At 43.3% G+C, this 21,297-nt stretch overlaps 1 protein-coding gene across 1 annotated transcript in view; it reads right to left on the bottom strand.

Moving 5' to 3' along the window:
* Positions 1-21,297, bottom strand: part of ptprja (protein tyrosine phosphatase receptor type Ja) — a 196,500-nt gene that overhangs the window by 77,152 nt on the left and 98,051 nt on the right. The window contains exons 11-16 of the mRNA XM_078548955.1: positions 19,792-20,067; positions 17,461-17,742; positions 16,265-16,531; positions 10,380-10,655; positions 8,058-8,339; positions 812-1,084 (exon numbers count right to left, since the gene is read on the bottom strand). Coding sequence (XP_078405081.1) covers positions 812-1,084; positions 8,058-8,339; positions 10,380-10,655; positions 16,265-16,531; positions 17,461-17,742; positions 19,792-20,067 — 1,656 coding nt within the window. The remainder of the gene's footprint in view (positions 1-811; positions 1,085-8,057; positions 8,340-10,379; positions 10,656-16,264; positions 16,532-17,460; positions 17,743-19,791; positions 20,068-21,297) is intronic.

The raw sequence follows: 21,297 nt of genomic DNA, 5'->3' as shown, positions 1-21,297 counted from the left end.
ACCTTCCCCAATAGCACTGGACATTGGTCCCAGCTCTGATTAGTCACAGCTCGTCTGGCCGTACAGATTCCATCTCCTCTCGGACTGGTTCCAATGTATCAGGAATCTAAAAGCCCTCGCTCCTGCACCATCTCTCTAGTCATGCATTCAACTTCTCCATCCTCCAATTTCTATACTCAGAGCGCATGTGACAAAACTGAAGTGGAGATTGCTATCTTTGATGTCTTGCTTGCTAGTTTCTTCCATGACAGCATTCCCAAAATGAGTAACTCTTCATCAGAAGAGTCAGAAACACCTTATGCTGGGGCATTTTGGGTATGAAGCTACAACCTGGCACTGTCTGCTGGAGCATCAATGTGCACTGTATTAGTTAATGTTCAGCGTGTCAAGAAGATTCATGGCACAACTCAACTCAATTATTCATGACAGATATCAAAAAAGGTCCCAACTGCATTCCTTCCCTAGGGAGAAATTCTGGAAGGAAATAACATCAATAATTGGAGACTCAAGTTGAACTACCAGTTACTAATTATGGAAAGCTCCACCGATCCAGAGACAAGGACTAGGGAACATGAATTGAACCTGTTTATGCTCATTACAAGAAATTGACATTGATGTAATTGTAGATGGAATTAACTTTTTCATCTACCTCCACCCAATAAGGCCACACTATTTCAATGATCTACTAAATTCAGCTGATGAACTCTACTGAAGGTTGGAGGGCAAACATAAGAGAACATTTTTCATTTAGATAAATAGCCAAACATAAATTCCAGTCTTCTATGAAGGAAAAACAGCACAGGGCACTTACGTGTGTAGAGAGATATTGTCACAACACTGCTGATCAAATTCTCAGGGATAGTGGTAAAAACAGTTATGATGTACTCGGTTCCAGAGTCAAGGTCAAATATAATAGATTTGTTATCTTCTACAGAATGAACTATTTCATTTGCTTTTTTTGCCACCTTGTAGGCAACAGTAAAGTTGTATGTTCCAATATCCATATTTTCAGGCCTTGGCCAGCCAAACTCAATGGTGGAATTAGTGAAGCTAGTCACCAATATGGCTCCAGGTGGTGAGGGAACTGTGGAAGAAATAATTTTTTTTATCCTGGAACATTTTTGCATGACAAAAACATAGAATTCACACATTTTAGAAACTGCAATGACTCAGTCTTGGTCTTACAGCACCCTAAATATGCTTATCAAATGGGCAGTATTGGTTGCCATATGTCCCAAGATGCAAAAACATAGCCACATCTGTGGTCATAATCCCCAAAGAAACTTCCGTTTTAGCATTTAAAAAATAATACAAGTCTACATTTTACACTGCAGATACTCATCAACAATCACAATGGAAACCTATCATAGTGACCAACTTGGTGGTCTAGGACTCATCTGTCAGAGGAAGCTGCTCTAGGAGTGGATCCTGCTGGAATGTGTCCTGAGCCAGTAAAAGGTTTTGAAAGCATTATTTTTAAATTGACATCTTGATTGTCAAGTTCCTAAGTTCTGTTACCTATGATCCATCACATTAACTAATTGCTGAGTAACTGGATTGCATCTGTCAAACTCATTTTAGAAAGGACTTCTAATGCCAGTGGAGGTGATGTTCAGTCCATCATTGTGCATTAGGTTCAGAAGTGTAAGGGCAATATTTGACCCCCTACACATCCCAAAATGGCAAAAATGAATACTAGAACTGGGATATTAAAATAAAAACAGAGGTTGTTGGACATAAAAAGGACTTTCATGCCTCCATTTGTGTCAACATGGAGATGAAGGGCTTTAAAAGTGACAGAGTTTTTTTGGGTGGGGGGGGGAGGGGCTGGGGGCTGGGGCCTGATTCCCATCCCCATCACCATCTCTGGTCATTTTTGCATGTAGGTGCGTGTAGCAAACCCAGACACAGCACTCACATCCTTGCCTACGTCATTGCAGCAATGGACATTTCAGACCTCCCACAATTTTGATGGAGTTGGGCTGGCTTTTGCAGGAGATGCAGTTCACGTCTTCTCAGAGGTGTTGTGAACTATGAAGGGAATACTAGTCTGGCATTGGAAACCCCCGAAAAAATCCATCAGGCATTCATCTTTTCCTTTCGAAAAAATTTTCCTTCTTACTTACCCATAAAACTGCCAATCAAACACACACACTATGAAGAAACCTTTCATCTATTTCACAGCTCTTAATCTTGTCCAAATAAACAAATAGGCATTGAAAACCAACTTTAAAGAAAGGTCAAATTATTGCAAGGTAATAAAGCTGTCAATCAAAAAAAGCTAGCAGTCCGCTTCTAACTGACTGTATAAACAAATGCTTGTCGGGCTGAGTCCATTAGCTGTACTCGGAGCTTAGCTAAGCATTCATAATGAGGCCATGTGGCAAAACAGATGCCTGGCCATCTGTTCAGCATGCTTCTGTTGGTTTGCTTACCAGATGGCTTCATTATGAATGCTTCGCTGAGCTACAAGAATGACTAATGGGTTCCGCCTGGCAGGAGTTTGTTTACATGGTTGTAAAGCTTTGTTTTATTGACAGTTTTTTTTTCATTGTCAGAACTTAATCTTTCTTCTTTCTTTTAAATTGGTTTTCAATATCTGTGTGTTTATTTGGACAAGATTAAGACTTGCGAAATGCATTGAAGGTTTCTTCAATGGGCTCTCACTGAGTGTTTTATTGGCAGTTTCATGAGACGGTAAGAGGGGCAATTTTTTTCAAAAGGATTTTTGAATGGCTTTTTTTATTTCATGAACATTGCAAAAACTTGCTAATGTTATTATATGGCTTATTGGTTGTGGACCTATTGCATTCTGGGTGAGTGGACATGGCAGGGACATGGGAAGTATAAGGAGACATGGTAGTGAGTGGAGGGTTAGGGGTGAAGGCTAAATGGCCTAACAGCTATGAATGCAAGTGGGCCAGTGTCCCACAGGGAGGATTGCCTTCTAACCTGCCAGCCTCGCCATCACCCACCTCTATTCTATCCTGAGGACTGCCTTTGGACACAGCTGGCCCATCTCCAGCCCATGCCCACCTCCCTGATATGAGAATATCTTGGGCGGGCTCCTCCAGACAGAAATGGGATTGTGGGGTTGGGAAAATTTCCCGACTCCTGATACCCATTTCATTGATGAAAATCCAAACTATAGAGTAGGTCAGTAAGCATTTGTAAACAGAAAAGTTAACATTTTGGATGCAACTTAAAATCAAGAGATAAAGGAACTGCCTTGCATAATGGAGATGAGAGGATAAGACAGAATAAACACTCCAAACATCAAGAGAAAGTTCATGTACTAAATGGCCTAAAATTGCTTAACTGAAAATCAAGAACCTGTTACTTTTCATAAAAGGTCAATGAAAAGATACTAGAAGAATGTGCAATAACTATAAATATTGAAAGTATGGGAAGACAAGGGGCCTGGAAGGAAAATAGAAAATGCTGGACAAACATTGAGGTCGACCTGTCCTGAAGAGAGAAAATAAAGTCAACACCCCAGCAAAAGACCAACAAAATTACTGGTAGACGAAAATGTCTACAGCTGTAGCCATTAACCTGGTCCCTGAACCTCCAAATGACTAGAGATTCCAAACTTGGCTTACACTGGTTTTCATTTAGGTGCAAGGATGGAGAGTTGTGATCTGCCTGTGCTGGCTGTGCTGAAGAAGCCCAGTATGTAAATTGCACGTTGGCACCTCATTACCATAATTGTACTGTAAGCCAGTGTATCTCCCATATTGCTGGCTGGCTGATGGCAAAATGATGGTGGGGGCTAACAGAGTGTAAGGTTAGCATGTGTTCCTGCAAGCTTCCAGCTCTTAAAGGCAGACTGCTTCTCAAAGGGAAGGCGTGCGACTGAACTGAAGGCTGACAGCAAGTGATCTTGGAACACTGAAGATCAGAAACATTAAAGGTCAGAAAAATGGCACACCACTCAAGTGAGAGGGCTCCAAGTCTCAGTGATGCCATGATGAAGGTAGTAGTGACCTAAGCGGAGACTGGAAGTGAGGCCATGGCTGGTATTTTCCATGCTCGCCAGCATCGGGCTTGTTCGGTGGCGTGAGCAGACAATATGGCACGATAGGTTTCACAACAGCATGAAACCAGTTCGCGATTGTCCGCTCAGCCCGCTGATGGCAGGCCGCGTTCTCTGCCAGCGGTTGTTGGGAACGTCATTATAATACATTGGAATTTCATTTTTAGGCGTGCCCGCCAGAATCGTCCCTCTTCCTCCGGATCATCCGCCCGTGTGGGCGGGAAAACACGCTGATGTGTTTCATAACAGCACATAAACGACGTGAAACTGGTGCGCTGCACTTTGCTCAGGACTTCAAGGTTTGTTTGCCTACCTTGCTTCAGTCAGCATTCACAGTCATCAACGCCAGACTTCACAGACAGCACCACATCACTTTTAGGGGGGGCTCACGGGCAGGTCTCTACCTACTAGATCAGTTGTGTGTGGGAGGCTTTTCAATGGCTGCAGGGCTAGGGCTTGCTTGGGGAAGGGGGAGAAGTGGCCTCAGGCAAAGAAAGAGACTGCAGGACGAGAGCTGTACTGGGGAAGGAGAGTATCCCAAGGTGTGTGGGGGCACATATTGATCTAAGCAAGGTGCCTCAAGATGGTGAGGGAACAGGAGGCAGTTTCCAGTGGAGATGAGGCCAGATGGACATGTGAGGGTATGTGTGAGAGAATGGGTGGTGATGTCCCTTGAGCTGTCAGTGAGTGAGATGACAGTGAATGTGTGATGGGCTTGTGTGTGTGAGTTTAGAGTGATGAGATGGTTGCCATGCCCTGGCTGCACTGATGAGATCATTCATCCTCTATCTGCTTTGGATGGCCAACCTCTTCTGTGCAGCATTGGCGTTGATCAACAGTGCCATGCCACTGCCTCCTAAGCCTGGTTGATTACACCGCTGCCCATCCTGTGGCCAGAGTGGGATAGAGGACATTGCGGCAAGCCTCCACAGTGTCCAAAAGGCGTTCCAGCGACACGTCACTAAACCTGGGGTCTGCAGTCTTTTTGCCTTTCGTGGACATCTTCCCCATAGTAGTCATGGCCTGGAAGCACTGAAATGTGTGCACGTGGCTGGACTTTAAATATGGCACCTGTACGATGAAGCAGCGAGGTGATGGTGTGGCAGGCAAATAAAAGGCTGCCCGCCATTGAAACGGCATGTTTCCCAGGAACGCATAACTAATGCGGCGGATTTGGGATGATATGGCATGAAAACCCACTATTGCTGCCAGAACATTGTTTTACCTACCCGCTACCTCACTTAGTGCAAATCTGGGATGATTCCGCCCCATGTTTTGCAGGGGGCCTGGGGGAGCCTCCAACGTGAATGGGAGCATGTGGCAAGGGAGATGAATGCCAGTAGTGTAGTCCCAGGGGCCTGGTAGCAGTGTTGCAAGAAGTTTAATGACCTCACACATGTGGTCAAGGTCAGTAAATGCATTCTCAAATGATATCTCCTACTCACTACACCACCAACCTCTCTCACTGCTCAGTGCACCATAGCCTCATCATTCACTTATTAGCACTTACCAGTACTCAGGACTCGCATCTAACATTCACATACTCCATTTCAACGCAACACATCTTCCAAAGATTCCAGCCTCACCCTTAACTCTCACTACCTCCACATACCTCCAGTTATTCAAAGCAGACAAGAGTGCAACATAAGCACTGACATCCTGCCCTCTTTTTTGCAGGATAAGGTTGCACATAACAGAAGGAAGACTGAAAGAAGTGGTCAGCAGTGCTCGGGGGCTGGCACGACTCCATCCTGAGACTCCTTGAGGAGATGATACTTAGAATCATGAATCCAGCAACAACAGAGCCCATGGTAGCTTGCACTGCTGAGGCCATCCAGGATGACAGTAATTTGCTGCCTCATGCCCCCTCTCAACTCCCTCCTCATCCTCACCCAATTGCTATTGGTGTGAACATGGACCACCTGCTTTCATCCCTATGTTCCTTCCTTACCCTCCCGTTCTATTTTTATGCTTTCAATACCCTGAAACTGCCACTTAGGCAGCTTCAACACAGCCAGGAAAAATAATAAGGGTAGCCCCACATCAGTGATGAGGAAGCACCGTTACTCAATCTCATAATCCCAGCTTCCATCTTAGACAATGGCATTGTGCATACCTTAAATACTTTGTGCGAAGTTTATTTTGTGCATGAAAGACACTGAGGGATTGGACAAGGGTGAATAGCTCACTTTTGCTTATATAGTTGAATATGCTGTTGGATAAAAGTGTTATACGAAAGGTGAAGGCTTTTATTGCTGGCTTTTATTGTTGGATGATGGCCAAGGGAACACTGTAATGAGTATTTCAGATGGATGTACCAGTAGGGAATGGTGGGTTTATGTTGGTCTAGAAGCAAAAATCAAATCAGGGTTTAATATTCTGCTCTTTCACAGCCCATCTTGTTAAAAGAAGTTTAGAATGCCTCCTCCTCCAGCTGTTCCTCCTCAACCTCTAGCTGTCCCTCTTCCTCCTTCCTCTATGCAGAGTTTCCCATTTCTGCATCCTTTGATCCATTTATTGGTCATGTTGAGACCAAGCTGTACTGCAACCACAACTGTCATACCTCGGGCAGGAATTCCTCCGTCCTCACTGACTGTTAAACACCAGCTCTCAAAACCCAACTTCAAAAACACTCCATTGTGTTTCCACAAACTCAGCCTAAGCATAAACTATTCTAAAAAACCTGACTTGCTGGTCGAGTTGACCTGCCTGGCCCTTTAAAAAACACTATGGCAGGGCCCATCTTGCAGCGCAGTGCTTGTTCTTTGTAGACTGACGCACAAATATGTTGTCTGGACCTGCCTGGCCCAAATTAAGTATTCTGGTGTCACAGCAGCTGGTAGGGCTGAGGTAGTGATCTTTCTCAGGCTCCCAGTACATGACTGGGATGCCCACATGGGGGGTCCTTATGGAGCACAGTGGAAGAGGCTGGTGGTGCAGTGTGCCCAGCAGAAGGATGCTAGGCTTCAGTAATTCAGCTAAAGATGGCACTATTGGGGTGAAATTTGTGCTCCCACTGTGTAATGTCAGCTCAAAAAAAAGGAACATAACTAAAATTTGAAGTTGCTGAAGTTATTTTTCATATCACTGAGACCAGGGCAAGATACTAATCCTATATCTTGCATTGAGCCACACTGAAACAGCTTAAGGGGGTCAAAAAATGGAAAGATCACAGTGAGAAAGGAAGAGTTAATATGGCGAAATACAGGGAGGCCAGGGTCATACTCATGAATCTTGTTTGCCTAAGCAGTCTCCTAAACTGCATCTGATCTCCCAAGTGTGAAAGGAGGATGCATCATACATAGGAAACACTGTTCTGTTGAAGGGTCATTCGGACTCGAAACGTTAACTGTGTTCCTCTCCACAGATGCTGCCAGACCTGCTGAGTTTTTCCAGGTATTTTTCTTTTTGTTTTGGATTTCCAGCATCCGCAGTTTTTTTGCTTTTATATTATTTAGGAGCTTGGATAATAGAGTAATAAAAGTGAATGGGCAGATGTCGTATCTGCTCCAGTTGCACAATAAAGAACCAAGGATAGAACAGTTGGAGGAAACAACACAGCACAATTAACACCACTACAGAGGCTGAAATCCAGCACGGAGCATTCATCGAATTAGAAGAATTGTCCCACATATCCTATAAAAAAGCAAATCTGAGGCACATTCATGCTCCCATAGTACCACCTTTTATCTGAATGAAGGAAGTATAGTTAGAAGAGAAGTAGTTCAGGATGAACAAATGTTCAGCCAATTGGAGGGCAGCAGTTAGGTCACAGTTTAAGAAAGCAGAATTTCTGGTCAACGTCCAAGAGGTGACTTTTGGGGGAGGAGAATGAAATTTTGTCAAAGTGGCAGAGGGAATCAGAAAAATTGTGAATCTAGGTGGGTAAAGACTGGATTAGGTGAGAAAGAATATAGTTAAGTCCTGAGGAAACTAGGTCAGTTGCAGTTTGATTCCTCATAAATTTGGAAAGAAAATTTTGATACTAATATACAACAATTATAATATGCTCTGTACTTACTTGTGGCCTGTGTCACAGGATCTGAAGTTATGTGATGGGGCCCACTTATTGTTGTCACCTTTACGCGATACAATCTTCCAGGGCGCAGGCTGCTGAACTGTACTGTATTTGTTGATGATGATACAGTGGTGCTGTTCGTGAACGCTGTTGGATTTTGAAAATCTTCAATGTCAATGGTGAAGCTCTCAACACCTCCTGGTGGATGGATCCAGGAAACGGTCAGTGAATCAGTTGTGTTCTCATTGCTCAGAGAGATGTTTTCGTTTGGTATTTTCACAGGTTCTATTTAGAAATAAAATAATATTAGCGCATGACCATGGGACATGGCATGATGATGACATGATGATGGGTATTCTGGTTCCATCTCATCAATGACAATATCATTAGGTTCTGGGTATAGAAATGAGAAAGAGCTGTTTTGCTCTTGTTTGTTCATCTCCTCTTATCATGTAAGCTCAAATCTGCCCACTACCCACTAACCTATAGGTTATTTTGCATGAGAAAATCCCAACTGTTCAAATTTTTGAGATCTAAGCAATCTCCCAATAACATGCCAGAAAGAAAACATTTGGGGATTTTCAACTTTGATACTCATGATATATATCAGAAAATGGCACATCCTGAGCCTGTGATTTTCCTACCCAACTATTTTAGGAGCCAACGAAGTGGAACTTCACAACGTGCATTTCAACATGCACAAGAGATGCTTGGAGAAATATTTATCTTTCAAGTTTTTCTTTCATTATTCTAATAAGCTCCCCCTACCTGTAGACATTTATCCTTAAATTATACAATAAAAAATTAACACTGGGGAATGGGATCTTTCCTATTTCAGTTACCAAGTGTCTACGCTTAAATTATACTGTACCAGAACGGAGACACTAACTGCTAAACAGAGCTCCCATCTTCACTGCTCCATTCCCAAGACAAAGATAACATGGGCTAAATGCAGAGTAAATGGCCCTCTTATCCATCCCAACAATTTGACCAGCCTAATCACAAGTATGCCCTCCAATGCACCAATATCCCCATTTCCCTTCCAGTCTTCTCATGACTCAGTGAGATTGTAAATTAGAGACAATTGAAGCCATTTAGGGTCAGTTGTGTGTGGTGGTCGAAGGCACAACAGGAGCTATAGTGCAGCTAAATAAAGAGATTTTGAGCTTTATGTAGATTTTGCTGCTGTTGACCTTCAGGATACATGGAACACATGAGGTAGGGTCTAGTGTACAGTACCAATCCTATCAGTCTCTTCAAAATGGTATTTTTTTCCACAATTGTAAGGGAAGGAATTCCAATTATATGCATTCATATTTAACAAACAAAGTTCACCTCTAAATGGTGACCTCCATGACTGGATGCAATTTAGAGTTGTTTTCTCTCCGCATTTCAGGCCTCCCCCGGTGACCACATGTGTCCTGCTTCCAGATTACAAGTCCTGATTGATGCTTGGGGTACACAACAGTGGTATGTGCGACTGTCTCTACCATTTTCCCTTCTTCGCTTTTGGACACTTGCTAACTTGACTGACAATCACCAAGCATTTCCACAAATGCCTAACTGAGATTAACCTCTCAACATTTTGGGACCTTCCATGTACTTCACCCCATTCTGATCCCAAAAGTTTTTTTTAAAGTTAGGCACTCATTGTTGAAAGTTACAGTGACCTAGTTCTAAGCCTTTGTCAATGATGTGATCTGTATTATACCTGGGCCATTGATCAAACTCTCCATCATTTCTGCATTTGTATTTCTCTCCTTGCATTAAATCTTTATGAAGTGCCTCATACGAGGAAAGAAAGTCGTTGGGCAGTTGTGGGGGCAAAATCATAGCCTCTTTCAAAGTCACTAGTATGGATTTCCCTAAACCCCGTTTTGATGCCAATAATTCATTTTGGGATATGGTTCTAAAGATAGCAGAAGCTCTCAATTACTCCATTGTCCGTTCATCATTAACCTTCCCATTATGTGAACATTCACAGTTTGACTGTAGGCAAACCTGACTACCCTCATCAGCTGTCTACACAAAATCTACAGCAGAGGTCACTGGAGAGCAGTCAAAAGCAGAAATTTCTTCTGGTTTCTCCTTTCTCCTGCAAAAACACCAAGGTGAAGTGTTAACACTTCCATACACTGTTCTGGATGAAATCAACTAACTTATCACACGCCAGGGATTGAACCTGGGATCCTGATAGTGTGTGGCTTAATAGCAGCACCATCTGTATTATAATATGACCTGGGGATGAGTATGAAAACCTATTTCACAAAATAAATTAACAATTTCATGCAGATAATTTAATTCTCATGCCCAATAGTGGGTTACCTGTATAATTGGCTACAGCAACTGGATCTGCTTCAGTGCCATCCTCTGCCAGAGTGATAATCGAAAATGCGTAGTTGGTTCCAGGTGTCAGTTCCGTCACGGAAACATTTTCATTTCTTACGGTTTGATTTCCACTACTACCTATGGGTGCTGGGCTTCCATCTGTCAGCACCCTATACTGATATTCAACTTTATACTGGTCTGGTCTTGTCCAACTCAGGGTTATGCTGGTTGTGTCAATCTGTACTACTTGTAGGTTCGTAATAGGGTTTGGCTCTGTTGAGGAAAACAATTAAACAGATATGTTGTGGGTATTAAAAAGGCTGCAGCCAGTTCAGGACCACTGAATGATCTTTCAACATTCTGATCAAATCAATCTTCACATTGAGGATACTCTCCATCATGTTGTGTGGCACTACCACTGTGCTAAATGGGATAGATTCAAACAGATTTAGCAACTCAAACTAGGCATCCATGAGGCGCTGTGGACCATCAGCAGCAGCAGAATTGTACTCAACCACAATTTGTAACCTCATGGCCCAGTATATCTCCCACCGTATCATTGCCATCAAACCAGGAGATCAAACCTGGTTCATTGGAGAGTGCAGGAAGGCATGCCAAGAGCAGCACCAGGCATACCCAAAAATGAGAGGTCAACCTGGTGAAGCTAAAACACAGGACTACATGCATGCCAAACAGCGTAAGCAGCATAAGCAACTAACTGGAGGAGGAGGCTCTACACTACCCCCTTCCTCAATGATGGCAGTGGGGAAGCCCAGTACATCAGTGCAAAAGACATCTTCAGCCAGAAGTAACAAGTGAGTGATCCATCTTAGCCCACTCCTGAGGTGTCCAGAATCACAGATGTGAATCTACAGCCAATTCAAAACATTCCATGTGGCATGAAGAAGCAGCCGAAAGCACTGGATAATGCAAAGTCTATGGTCCCTGACAATATTCCGTCAATAATACTGAAGACTTGTGCTCCAGAACTAGCTGTGCCCCTAGCTAGGCTGTTCCAGGAAAGCTGCAATTCTGCCTACAATATGTAATAGCTATGACTTTCCAAAATTCCTTAGTTCAGGAACAGTCCCATCAGATTGGAAGTTGGCATATGTTACACCATTTTTCAAGAAAGGAGGGAGAGAGAAAACAGTGAACTACATGGTTACTTAGTCTAGCAACAAAAACAAAATTTGCTGGAAAAACTTAGCAGGTCTGACAGCACCTGTGGAAAGAAAGACAGAGTTAACGTTTTGAGTCAGTGTTCCATTTCAGAACTAAAGAGATATAAAAATTTGGTGAAATATATATTGTTTAAGTGGGGGGGAATGGGGGGTGGGACACTGAAGCTGGATAGAAGGCCAGTGATAGGTGGAGGTAAAGTAGAGGCACGGGAAATGGGTCTGATACAGTTGAGAGCCCTGTCAATCACTGTGGGTGGGAAACCTCGATTAAGGAAGAAGGAAGACATGTCAGAAGCATTGTTTTGGAAAGAAGCATCGTCGGAACAAATGCGACGGAGGCACCTCTGCCCTCACACCTTCCTCTCCCTCCCAGAACCAAGTTAGGGTCTTTCCCTTGTCCTTACTTTTCTCCCCACTGGCCTCCACATTCAAAGGATCATCCTCCGCCAGCTCCAGCATGATGTCACCACCAGACACATCTTGCCTTCGCCCCCCCTTGTTGGCATTCCATAGAGACTGTTCCCTCAGGGACGCCCTGGCCCACTCCTCCATCACCCCCAACGCCTTAACCTCCGCCCACGGCACCTTCCCATGCAATCGCAGAAGGTGCAACACCTGCTCCTTTACTTCCCCCCTCCTCACCATCCAAGTCCCCAAACACTCCTTTCAAGTGAAGCAGCATTTCACTTGCACTTCCCTCAATTTGGGCTACTGCATTCGCTGCTCCCAATGTGGTCTCCTCTACATTGGACAGGCCAAACGCAGACTGGGTGACCGCTTTGCGGAACGCCTTCAGTCTGTCCGCAAGCATGACCCAGACCTTCCTGTCGCTTGCCATTTCAACACACCACCCTGCTCTCATGCCCACATGTCCGTCCTTGGCTTGCTGCAATGTCCCAGTGAAGCTCAACGCAAACTGGAGGAACAGCACCTCATCTTCCGACTAGGCACTTTCCAGCTTTCTGGACTCAACATTGAGTTCAATAACTTCAGATCATGAACTCTCTCCTCCATCCTCACCCCTTTTTGATCCCCTTTTTCAAATATTTATTTTTTATTTTTATATATATATATTTTTTCCCACCTATTTTTATTATTATTTAAAAAATATATTCCCATTCATTGTTTTATCCTCACCTTTTAGCCTATTTCAATTGTTTTTCCCACACCATCCCCTCCCCCAACCAGGGCCATCTGCCACTTGCTCATCCTGCTTTCTACTCTTAATGTCACCATTAGCACCTCCTTTAGCCAGTATCACCACCATCAACGCCTCTTCGACTTTCTGCTTATGACATCTTTTGCAGTCTCTCCTTTGCCTCCACCTATCACTGGCCTTCTATCCAGCTTCACCTGTCCCAACCCCCTTAAACAGTATATATTTCACCACATTTTTACTTCTCTTTAGTTCTGAAGAAGAGTCATATGGACGCAAAATGTTAACTCTGTCTTTCTCTCCACCGATGTTGTCAGACCTGCTGAACTTTTCCAGCAATTTTTGTTTTTGTTTCAGATTTCCAGCATCCGGAGTATTTTGCTTTTATCTTGGTTAGTCTAGCATCGGTCATTGGGAAAATGCCGGAATCTATTATTATGGAACAATGCACTTGGAAATGCTTTGTATGATTTGAACAAAGTCAATGTGGTTTTACTAAAGGGACATCCTGTTTGACAAATTTATTAAGAGTTTTTTGAGGATATAAACAGTAGGGGAGATAAAGGGAAGCCAGTAGATGTGTCTGGATTTCCAAAAGGCATTTGACAAGGTGCCACATGAAAGGTTAATAGGCAAGTTAAGGGCTCATGGAGTTGGGGGTAATATATTAGCATGGATAAAGGGTTGGTTAATGGACAGGAAGCTGAGTGGCATAAATGAAGCATTTTCAAGTTGCCAGGTGGTGAATGGGATAGTGCCATAAGGATCATTGCTGTTTAACATCTATATTAATGACTCAGATGAAGAGACAGAGTGTAATCCATCTGAGTTTGCTGATGAAGGTGGAAAGGTAAGCTTTTCGAAGGGCACAGAAAGGCTGCAAAAAGATGTAGACAGGTTAAGTGAGTGGGCAACAAGATGGTCGTGGAGCATAACGTTGGGGAGTGTGAAGTTATTTCCTTTGGTGATAAGAATAGAGAAGCAGAATATTTAAAGTGAGCAATTATAAGTGTTGATGTTAAAAGGCACTTGGGTGTGCTTGTACAAGGAACGCAGAAAATTAGCATGCAAGTACAGCAAGCAATTAGGAAGGCAAATGGTATGATGATCTTTATTGCAAGGGGTTTGGAGTACAGGAATAAAGAAGTCCTGCTACAATTGATGAAACCACATTTGGAGTACTGTGTGCAGTTTTGTTCTCCACATTTAAGAAAGGATATACTTGCAGTGGAGGCGGTACAGCAATGGTTGGTCCCTAGGATGAGGTGTTGGCCTATGATGAGAGGCTTAGTAAATAGGGTCTATATTCTCTGGAATTTGAAAGAATGAGAAGCAATCTCATTGAAACATAAAAAATTCCGAAGGGGCTTGATAGGATGGATGCTGAGAGACTGTTGTGGATGCTCCATCACTGAACACATTTAAGACTGGGATTGACAGATTTTTGGTCTCTCCAGGAATCAAGGGATATGAGTGGACAGGACAGTGGAGTTGAAACCCATTATCAGCTCTCATTGTATTGAATGGCAAAACAGGCTGGATGGGCCATGTGGTCCACTGCTGCTCCCTTTTCTTGTGTCTTGTGTTCCTCTCTCAGGTGGTGCTCTTAATACTGCTGTCATCACGTTTATTCTGACTCAACGGAAAGAGACATAATCAAATAATTAATTTCATAAAAATTAAACCCAATTGCTCATTAGCCAAGCCCATGTAGGAGCATTGTTACAAGACAGTGATCTGAACATTGATCAAAAATGGAATGATTTACAAGGGCATTCTCAAATTGGTCACAGCACCCACTTTTGGTTTAACAAGTTATTGGGCCTGAACTTCCTCGGAATGGCATTCAGCGTCGGATTGCCCCTCTATGCCCAATTACTTATGTCAAATTTTTCATTCTTATCTCCCTCGACATTCAGACTTAGGCTGGGCAAGATCCAAGCAATGCAGCATGTCCTCAAGGCCCAGCGTCGAACTCCAGGAGAGTCAAAACGAAGACCACATCCATTTTTTTACCATAAACCAGATAAGTTTAAAAGTCCATTGAAATTTAAGTGTCCTTGACAGGCCAGGGAGAGGGTAAGTGTCTAGTTAAGTACAAAGGATTTGGTGGGTGGGTGTGTAAGAGATCAGGGTGGGACGGGGGGGTTGGACCTGGCCTCAGGGGGAGTGCGTCAGGGCTGCAGTTGTGGAGGACGAGAGGGAAGGGTCAGGCTTGCAAGGGGTGGGGGGCTCGGGGTGGGGGGGGGTGGTGTCGGATCTCGGGTAAGGTTGTCGGGGCGGTGGAGGGATTGGGGGGGCAGTGCGGGCCAGGTCAGGCTGGTGGGGGAAGGGTGTTGGGCCTGCCAAAGGATGGGGGTGGCGGGGGTTGTTGGTGTAGGGGAGTCCCATGGGGGTCGGTCTGGGTTTGTACAATAGTTACTCAGAAGTTAGAAGCAGTAACTATTGGTGTAACCCTGTTAGAACCATCTCAAGTTTGAGATTTAAACTTCATTTTCGGATGGTTTCCAGTGCAGGGCAATTGCCCAGGGGAAGTTTGCACTTCTAGGCAATTGCCACTTAAATCTTAAGTGGGAACATCTGATGTGGACTCCCCGGCACATCTTTGGGGTGTTCCCCAAAGGCTGAAACTGGGGAGCTCGGAAGTCAAGGCCCATAAAATGAAGAGGAGAGTTTTGATTTTTCACCAGCTTCGAAACACATTTACTTGAATGCTCAAAAGCTTTCCCATTGAGAAAATTCCTCCCTGTTTTCTTACAAAGGCGATTATATACATGGCAAAGTGCTCCTGCTTTTTACGTCTCTCTGCGCTTGATTTTCAATTCGGGTTGGGAACCGAACACCACGATCACCTCTGGGTCATGACCCTAAGCCTGTGCCGCTGACTCAACACTATCTTTTACATACAAAGGTGCTAACAGGGCCAGAGGCAAGTTCGCCGCCTCATCAGTGGTGCCGGGCACTGCCTGGAGTTAGAAACTGGCTCTGGAGGGCAAATCTGAAAGGCAGTGGCAGCAAGACTGGCCTTACTGTTGCTTTGCACAGTGGAGCGGGAGGAAAGCAGAGGGCCAGCAACCTCATAGTGCATACAAGTGTCCAAATGGTCAATCATATTCTTGAACTGCTCTGCTCAAGTGATGGCAAATTTGGGTGAGTGATTGAGCACCCCAGTGGGAACTTCCCTTTCTTTTTAAAACTTTAAAAACAGAAGCAACAATACATATGGCTCTGCATGACCAGGTCCTAGCCTGTTCGCTATTCCTCTTCTCAGCTTTGAAAACCTTTTCCGAGCCCTGTCCAGCCCATAAACAAGCTCTTCCAGGAGCTTAACAGGGAGATAATTGGAGGCATGTAGGTTGGCAACTCCCCCGACTCTTCCTTCACTTTGAAAATTCCAGCACGTTTCTGAGGGGTCCATAGACTGACATGGCATCAGGAAACGCTACTTTCAAAGCACACTCATACGGATCCTGCCTCTACAGACAACTGAAAACCCAGCCCTATTTGTCAATACCAATTATCACACTCCTCGTTACACTTACTGGTGAACTGAAATTTCGACACAAAGGCACTCTGCAATTGTCCAAGTCCAACGGTGGCCACAGAAATGGTATAATTAGTTCCAGAAGTAAGATTTGAAATTGTGGTGGAGTTTATATTTGCCGTCATAGACTCAGTAACAGAACCATCATTGTAGGTAACATTGAAGGTATAGTTTCCAAAATCCATGTCTGCAGGTGGTCCCCAGTTTAATGAGATAGAATTGGTGCTGAAGGCGGTCACATTTATTCTTCCAGGAATGCTGGGAACTGAATGGGGAAAAAGATACAAAAATATTATTCCACCTGTACCAATGCATACAGGTTTCTAAAAGGTTTTCAGATATTTCTCAACTTGATGTTCTTTGACTTGGAAATGCTTATTTGAAGCATTACTTGAGCTGGCCAAGACTTAGGACTGGTATTAGAATATGAGACCAGCACCAAATTTGTCAATAAAGTGACAGAGAAGTCTTACAATAATGGTTGACAGTTCTGTTGAAGGGTCATTCGGACTCGAAACGTTAACTGTGCTCCTCTCCACAGATGCTGCCAGACCTGCTGAGTTTTTCCAGGTATTTTTCTTTTTGTTTTGGATTTCCAGCATCCGCAGTTTTTTGCTTTTATACTATTTAGGAGCTTGGATAATAGAGTAATAAAAGTGAATGGGCAGATGATGCATCTGCTCCAGTTGCACAATAAAGAACCAAGGATAGAACAGTTGGAGGAAACAACACAGCACAATTAACACCACTACAGAGGCTGAAATCCAGGACGGAGCATTTATCGAATTAGAAGAATTGTCCCACATATCCTATAAAAAAGCAAATCTGAGGCACATTCATGCTCCCATAGTACCATCTTTCATCTGAATGAAGGAAGTATAGTTAGAAGAGAAGTAGTTCAGGATGAACAAATGTTCAGCCAATTGGAGGGCAGCAGTTAGGTCACAGTTTAAGAAAGCAGAATTTCTGGTCAACGTCCAAGAGGTGACTTTTGGGGGAGGAGAATGAAATTTTGTCAAAGTGGCAGAGGGAATCAGAAAAATTGTGAATCTAGGTGGGTAAAGACTGGATTAGATGTGAAAGAATATAGTTAAATTCTGAGGAAACTAGGTCAGTTGCAGTTTGATTCCTCATAAATTTGGAAAAAAAATGTTGATACTAATATATAACAATTATAATATGCTCTGTACTTACTTGTGGCCTGTGTCACAGGATCTGAAGTTATGTGATGGGGCCCACTTATTGTTGTCACCTTTACGCGATACAATCTTCCAGGGCGCAGGCTGCTGAACCGTACTGTATTTGTTGATGATGATACAGTGGTGCTGTTCGTGAACGCTGTTGGATTTTGAAAATCTTCAATGTCAATGGTGAAGCTCTCAACACCTCCTGGTGGATGGATCCAGGAAACGGTCAGTGAATCAGTTGTGTTCTCATTGCTCAGAGAGATGTTTTCGCTTGGTATTTTCACAGGTTCTATTTAGAAATAAAATAATATTAGCGCATGACCATGGGACATGGCATGATGATGACATGATGATGGGTATTCTGGTTCCATCTCACCAATGACAATATCATTAGGTTCTGGGTATAGAAATGAGAAAGAGCTGTTTTGCTCTTGTTTGTTCATCTCCTCTTATCATGTAAGCTCAAATCTGCCCACTACCCACTAACCTATAGGTTATTTTGCATGAGAAAATCCCAACTGTTCAAATTTTTGAGATCTAAGCAAGCTCCCAATAACTTGCCAGGATAACAGAAAGAAAACATTTGGGGATTTTCAACTTTGATACTCATGATATATATCAGAAAATGGCACATCCTGAGCCTGTGATTTTCCTACCCAACTATTTTAGGAGCCAACGAAGTGGAACTTCACAACGTGCATTTCAACATGCACGAGGGATGCTTGGAAAAATATTTATCTTTCAAGTTTTTCTTTCATTATTCTAATGAGCTCCCCCTACCTGTAGACATTTATCCTTAAATTATACAATAAAAAATTAACACTGGGGAATGGGATCTTTCCTATTTCAGTTACCAAGTGTCTACGCTTAAATTATACTGTACCAGAACGGAGACACTAACTGCTAAACAGAGCTCCCATCTTCACTGCTCCATTCCCAAGACAAAGATAGCATGGGTTAAATGCAGAGTAAATGGCCCTCTTATCCATCCCAACAATTTGACCAGCCTAATCACAAGTATGCCCTCCAATGCACCAATATCCCCATTTCCCTTCCAGTCTTCTCATGACTCAGTGAGATTGTAAATTAGAGACAATTGAAGCCATTTAGGGTCAGTTGTGTGTGGTGGTCGAAGGCACAACAGGAGCTATAGTGCAGCTAAATAAAGAGATTTTGAGCTTTATGTAGATTTTGCTGCTGTTGACCTTCAGGATACATGGAACACATGAGGTAGGGTCTAGTGCACAGTACCAATCCTATCAGTCTCTTCAAAATGGTATTTTTTTCCACAATTGTAAGGGAAGGAATTCCAATTATATGCATTCATATTTAACAAACAAAGTTCACCTCTAAATGGTGACCTCCATGACTGGATGCAATTTAGAGTTATTTTCTCTCCCCATTTCAGGCCTCCCCAGGTGACCACATGTGTCCTGCTTCCAGATTACAAGTCCTGGTTGATGCTTGGGGTACACAACAGTGGTATGTGCGACTGTCTCTACCATTTTCCCTTCTTCGCTTTTGGACACTTGCTAACGTGACTGACAATCACCAAGCATTTCCACAAGTGCCTAACTGAGATTAACCTCTCAACATTCTGGGACCTTCCATGTACTTCACCCCATTCTGATCCCAAAAGTTTTTTTTAAAAGTTAGGCACTGATTGTTGAAAGTTACAGTGACCTAGTTCTAAGCCTTTGTCAATGATGTGATCTGTATTATACCTGGGCCATTGATCAAACTCTCCATCATTTCTGCATTTGTATTTCTCTCCTTGCATTAAATCTTTATGAAGTGCCTCATACGAGGAAAGAAAGTCGTTGGGCAGTTGTGGGGGCAAAATCATAGCCTCTTTCAAAGTCACTAGTATGGATTTCCCTAAACCCCGTTTTGATGCCAATAATTCATTTTGGGATATGGTTCTAAAGATAGCAGAAGCTCTCAATTACTCCATTGTCCGTTCATCATTAACCTTCCCATTATGTGAACATTCACAGTTTGACTGTAGGCAAACCTGACTACCCTCATCAGCTGTCTACACAAAATCTACAGCAGAGGTCACTGGAGAGCAGTCAAAAGCAGAAATTTCTTCTGGTTTCTCCTTTCTCCTGCAAAAACACCAAGGTGAAGTGTTAACACTTCCATACACTGTTTTGGATGAAATCAACTAACTTATCACACGCCAGGGATTGAACCTGGGATCCTGATAGTGTGTGGCTTAACAGCAGCACCATCTGTATTATAATGTGACCTGGGGATGAGTATGAAAACCTATTTCACAAAATAAATTAACAATTTCATGCAGATAATTTAATTCTCATGTCCAATAGTGGGTTACCTGTATAATTGGCTACAACAACTGGATCTGCTTCAGTGCCATCCTCTGCCAGAGTGATAATAGAAAATGTGTAGTTGGTTCCAGGTGTCAGTTCCGTCACGGAAACATTTTCATTTCTTACGGTTTGATTTCCACTACTACCTATGGGTGCTGGGCTTCCGTCTGTCAGCACCCTATACTGATATTCAACTTTATACTGGTCTGGTCTTGTCCAACTCAGGGTTATGCTGGTTGTGTCAATCTGTACTACTTGTAGGTTCGTAATAGGGTTTGGCTCTGTTGAGGAAAACAATTAAACAGATATGTTGTGGGTATTAAAAAGGCTGCAGCCAGTTCAGGACCACTGAATGATCTTTCAACATTCTGATCAAATCAATCTTCACATTGAGGATACTCTCCATCATGTTGTGTGGCACTACCACTGTGCTAAATGGGATAGATTCAAACAGATTTAGCAACTCAAACTAGGCATCCATGAGGCGCTGTGGACCATCAGCAGCAGCAGAATTGTACTCAACCACAATTTGTAACCTCATGGCCCAGTATATCTCCCACCGTATCATTACCATCAAACCAGGGGATCAAACCTGGTTCATTGGAGAGTGCAGGAAGGCATGCCAAGAGCAGCACCAGGCATACCCAAAAATGAGAGGTCAACCTGGTGAAGCTAAAACACAGGACTACATGCATGCCAAACAGCGTAAGCAGCATAAGCAACTAACTGGAGGAGGAGGCTCCACACTACCCCCTTCCTCAATGATGGCAGTGGGGAAGCCCAGTACATCAGTGCAAAAGACATCTTCAGCCAGAAGTAACAAGTGAGTGATCCATCTTAGCCCACTCCTGAGGTGCCCAGAATCACAGATGTGAATCTACAGCCAATTCAAAACATTCCATGTGACATGAAGAAACAGCCGAAAGCACTGGATAATGCAAAGTCTATGGTCCCTGACAATATTCCGTCAATAATACTGAAGACTTGTGCTCCAGAACTAGCTGTGCCCCTAGCTAGGCTGTTCCAGGAAAGCTGCAAATCTGGCTACAACATGGACTAGCTATGATTTTCCAAAGTTCCTTAGATTCAGGAACAGTCCCATTAGATTGGAAGTTGACCATTGTTACACCATTCTTCAAGAAAGGAGGGAGAGAGAAAACAGTGAACTACAAGGTTAGTTGGCCTAGCATTGGTCATTAGGAAAATTCTGGAACCTATTATTATGGAAGCCTTAACAATGCACTTGGAAACGCTTTATATGATTTGAACAAGTCAACGTGGTTTTACTAAAGGGATATCCTGTGTGACAAATGTATTCAGAGTTTTTGAGGATGTAACCAGTAGGGGAAGTAAAGGGGAACTAGTAGATGTACCTGGATTTCCAAAAGGCATTTGACAAGGTGTCACACATTAAGGGACAGGAAGCAGAGTGGGCATAAACGAAGCATTTTCAAGTTGCCAGGGAGGGAATGGAGTAGTGCCATAAGGATCATTGCTGGGACCTCAGTTAT

The sequence above is a fragment of the Cetorhinus maximus genome, chromosome 9 (assembly GCF_964194155.1).
Source record: "Cetorhinus maximus chromosome 9, sCetMax3.hap1.1, whole genome shotgun sequence".
Taxonomy (NCBI): Eukaryota; Metazoa; Chordata; class Chondrichthyes; order Lamniformes; family Cetorhinidae; genus Cetorhinus; species Cetorhinus maximus.
The sequence above is the reverse complement of the archived record's forward strand: the minus strand, read 5'-3'. Positions and strand labels throughout refer to the sequence as shown.